At 40.5% G+C, this 4,853-nt stretch overlaps 1 protein-coding gene across 3 annotated transcripts in view; it reads right to left on the bottom strand.

Annotated features, from left to right (window-relative positions):
* Positions 1-3,877, bottom strand: part of tbc1d22a (TBC1 domain family, member 22a) — a 108,560-nt gene extending 104,683 nt beyond the window's left edge. For all 3 annotated transcript variants that reach the window (XM_054800082.1, XM_054800080.1, XM_054800081.1), the window contains exons 1-2: positions 3,652-3,877; positions 3,177-3,233 (exon numbers count right to left, since the gene is read on the bottom strand). In XM_054800082.1, the coding sequence (XP_054656057.1) occupies positions 3,177-3,233; positions 3,652-3,713 (119 nt within the window). In that variant the 5' untranslated portion in view covers positions 3,714-3,877. The remainder of the gene's footprint in view (positions 1-3,176; positions 3,234-3,651) is intronic.
* Positions 3,878-4,853: the final 976 nt, after the last annotated feature.

The following is a 4,853-nucleotide window of genomic DNA, read 5'->3' on the forward strand; positions in this document are numbered from 1 at the left end:
CTCCATACGCTCTGCTGTTCACTAATATTACCATATCTAACTTATTGTGCGGAGTTATGGGGTAATAACTATAAAAGTGCCCTTCACTCACTAACTGTGCTCCAAAAAAGGTCATTAGGCTATTCCATTATGCTGCTTACAGGGAACACACTAACCCTTTATTTCTAAAATCACAATTTTTAAAATTTGCTGATCCAGCAAACTTTCAAACGACTAAAATTATGCATGAAGCAAACAATAACCTTCTACCCAAAAAAGTAAAACAATTCTTATCAACAAGAGAGGAGAAACATGATCTTAGGGAAAAATTCAACCAAAAACACTTGTATGCATGGACAACAGAAAAAACTTTCAGCATTTCTATATGTGGAATCATGTTGTGGAACGGACTGAGTAAGGAACTCAAACAATGCACGAAAATGAGTGATTTCAAGAAAAAGTACTAGCAGTTGACGTTCACAAAATACAAAGAAGAAGAAACCTGAACAATACTATATCGAACCACTACTACACAAACTACTGACTCTTCATTCTGCTGAGTACACGGTCTGTACTCACTCATTATCAAGTTATGATTCTGTCAACCATTTTATCAGTTATCAATTATTATCATTATGCAACTATTTTATCAGCTGTAGTTGCCTTACAGTAAGTATAAACCTTGACTACCATTGCACTATATTGTTATACTGCCTTAACACTTTCCTCGGTATTTACAAAAGGCAAAAAGTACATTTGGAAAACAAGAGGTGAATAGATGTATTGCAGCTGATGTGAAAATGATGAGGGGTAGGATTAAATAAAGTTTGCTTCTTCATACTCCTTTTTAGACATGCAAAACTGTGAATTGTGCTATGTGATGTGCTCCAGCGTAACTTGTATGCATTAAACCATTACCATTACACTGCTCCCTGGCAGGGAATATCTGTTTAGCATGTAAGGGCATTCAGAGCAACAATACTATCTGTCCTGATGGCTGGACAGGACAGCAAAAAAATATATGAAGATGTCTTTTGAAATGTTAAAGCTTCATACAAGATGCACATTTAAAAAAATCGTATCTACAAATAGCCGCTAAAAAAAGTAGGCCATTCTCTTTTTGAAATAAATAGAGAAAAAGTCAAATATATATTTTTATAACAAGCCTGAACAAAAGCACAAAAGAACAAAATATGAAGGATACAGTAGTATATTTTAGGTAAACATTTTTAGAAGACACAAGCATGTATTTATTTTGTGCCAGGAACACCAACCTGTCAATTGCATCAGGCTTAGCAACTGTCTGGCTTCCTTGTACATTTGTGGTAGAGCTTGTTGTGCTAAATAATCGCGACTGCGACGCTCGGTGGACATCGTGAGTCCATGGTTTTCATCAGGTTTTTAAATCTGTTTTTTTTTCCCCACTGTTGCAATGTGACTTTAGCAATGTGATAGGACACCTCTTTATAAAAGCACACCACTTTGCTTTTCCTTTCACAAGGAACACAACAGGAAAAAGAAGCTGAGCTTTGTGTTGCGACAGGAGTTGCGCAGCCAGCGCGCAGCTTCAAACATTCCTGATATTGGAGTTTGTGCCATGTTTTAAAGGTGGTGAAAATGATTTTTTTTAATGCTCTGAATTCGAAGTACATCCACATTACTGAGCTACTGCTTTTTTCTTGCTGACTAATTCTTCCACGGCAGACACTGTCGCTTCGACAGAGCTGCCGGGCTTCTGCTCCGCCCCTCCTCTTGCATTCAGGGATGAGGGAGATAAAGCGCAAATCCAGTCTATATCAATATGCACGATATGGTTGTTTTTTTTTTTTTAATCGTGCTTAAATATTCATATATTAATAATATCGATATATATCGCCCAGGCCTAGCTCACATTGTGTCACTTGAGGGAATTCCGCCAATGATGAAGACTACCAGGTACAGTATGACGGTACCGGGAGGAGTTTCATGCCCAATTCGATGTATTAGCTCCAACAGAGGGGTGGTCTACAGAAGAAATGGTCCTCCTATTATTGTTACACTTACCTACAGAGCGTTGAATCAGGACTGGACACGCTTGATTTTTAAATTATTGTTTGACTTCTCATCCAGGTCCACTTGCAAATGCTCTGATTCAACTCTCCATTTATAACATGTACTGAAAACTTTTACACACACTTTTTAAGATTATCTTTAACTTTGTGAGTAAACACTGTGGCTGAACTGATTATGAACATTTGCTTTGCGCTGTCACACCATGGTATTCAAACTGCACTTTAATGTCATTAAAAGGGACTTTTTGTAAATGGTTCCAATTTGTACAGCTTGCGCTTATCAAAGGCTCTTGCGCGTGTGTTGTGTTACCTGCTGCGCAGCTTACATGGCCGGAGAAGGAGGAGGATGGGATATACTGAAGGCTAATGTTTGCAACACAATGTTAGCATACTTTAGGCATTTCAAATTTTAATAAATGAATGTCCATCCATCCATTTTTTTATACCGCTTCTCCTCTTTAGGCTCGCGGGGGCATGCTGGAGCCTATCCCAGCTGACTTCGGGCGACAGGCGGGGTACACCCTGGACTGGTCGCCAGCCAATTCACAGGGCACATATAGACAAACATCCATGCACACTCACAATCATACCTATGGACAATTTAGCGTTGCCAATTAACCTAACATGCAAAAATAAGATGAGTTTGTTATAAAAAAATCCCGCAATTTGGGAGTCATTGAAGGGAGACGGTGGGTCCCGCAGCCAAACTAGTTGAGTACCACTGATATTACACACTACGAGGAGCAAGATTTATTTCTTTTTACATTATTTTATTTATTTTTTTTAAACTCACTGGAAAATCCTAGCAATCAATATAAAACGAAACGAACACAAAGCTCAACTAGTTTTCTGCAAAGCTGTTCAACCACAACCAGATTTTCTGGTAGGTTCACTTAACTCGCAGATGCGGTATGCCGAAAACAAAAGCTTAGTAGTTACATGATTGACCACCACTGCTGCTAATTAACATGAACATCAACTCTTTGAATGTAGTAGATCAAATGGTGTCTAATGAATGAAAACTGCACCCTGGACATAGTAAGGTATCCTATAATGGCAACATCAGGTTGTGCATGGACTAATATGAAAGTAAGTAAGGTGATGACAATGTACTACGTCCTTAAGAATACAGTGGCTCCAACTTACTTTGCATGGAGAAGTGGATCAAAAGGTGGGTGTTGTGCGCCATACACATGCTGAATGCTGAGGAAGTGGGAGAGAGAGACTGAATTAACTGATTGCCAAGCCATTCATGCACACGCTAGCTTTGGTAAACTAAGCAAAATTTACACTATATGTGCAGTATGACAATCTGCACAAAACAGCTACTCGTCTCAAGTGGTTGTTGTGTAATTAGTCAGTGATTGCACTGTGGAACACTTGACGTGATGCTAGCCGCTATTAGCAACGCATCTCTTAGCCTGCTATCAATGAGTCAAAAGCATCAATGTGGCTAATACATCGAAGATACCGAAGCATGTAGATGGTGGTGAAAGTCGCAAACGTTACGCCAAATATCTTGACAGAGACTGAAAGTGAAATTTGTAGTGAAATCACAGCAGTGGAGTGAATTAGGCTAGCTAGGCTAATCTTGCCAGCCGTAGGGGAACACGTCACTCACCTGCCAGGAACCTTCGCTGCGTTTCTTTTCCAGAACTGTTTTTTACTCCCGTCACTCGACATTTTCCCTCACAGGTCCAACCAGTCGTAAACACAGACGTCCGGACGCTGTCGCCACTGCTAAAACGTCAAATATGCCTTTATTTACTCCTGGTTCCTTCCTGCAGAACTCAGAGCGCTGCCATGTTGGTACTGGCTCGTCAGCAAGTAAACGCGTGTGTGATTGGCTGAAGCGGTACTTCCGTGTCGTAAGCCAATCAGAAGTGAGATCTTCCCTTATGTGGTTTCAAGAACTGGTGACGTCATGGTTAGCTGCCATGGTTTTGCTGACAAAATCAGTGTCAGTCATGAGAGACCGCTCGTATCAGGGACACAAAGAGTGACAGCGGAAAAATGTATTTATTAGCTATTATAATAATACACATTGTGATTGTCTAAATAGAAAAAAGTCATGGTACAAGCACAAAACTACTTAAAATGCATAACTTACAGGCCCGTAACCAGATATTTTTTTGGGGGGGGGGGGGGTGCAAAAATCACAGTGACCGGACCTTTTGGACGGGGGGGGGGGGGGGGGGGGGCTGGTGTTCCCTCCATTTTTCTGATGCACATTTTCAACATCATCAAAATGACATCATCAAGCTTGCGAGTGTGAATGTGCCTGGTGAATGTGCCTGAGACTTGATTTTTTTTTTTTTTTTTTTTTTTAAACCAAGCTGACCTTTGTGGCTCGCGGGGGGGTTCGTTCAAACCCCTCTGGTTACGGGCCTGACTTATTTAATGACACACATTAATGCACAGAAAGTATGTGCACCACTTTGCTCTATATGGGTGTTTAATACCTTAGTAACATTGTCTGAGGGTTTCCCAGTTAACCGATCAGACTGGAAAAGGGTGGAAGGAAGTACACACGTGCTGAGGTAGTGTTTTTTTTTGTCTCACAGGTCTAGAACAGAGCCAGTGAACATAAAAGGAAAGAACACACACTCACTCTGCCCCACTTCCTGATACAATGTAACTCAGTGAAAGTGAAAACAGCAGATAAAATAGAATTAACGTGGATGCATAAATAAGTGGTAATGTAGTGGTTCAACAAGCTGCCCTTGTATTTGGTTTACAAACTTCTTTTTAACCCCTCAAGAGTGAGTCATCCTCCCCATACACAATCTTTGCTCTGAATCGTCTCTCCAGGAAGGGACACAC

This window comes from Dunckerocampus dactyliophorus, chromosome 15 (assembly GCF_027744805.1).
Source record: "Dunckerocampus dactyliophorus isolate RoL2022-P2 chromosome 15, RoL_Ddac_1.1, whole genome shotgun sequence".
NCBI lineage: Eukaryota > Metazoa > Chordata > Actinopteri > Syngnathiformes > Syngnathidae > Dunckerocampus > Dunckerocampus dactyliophorus.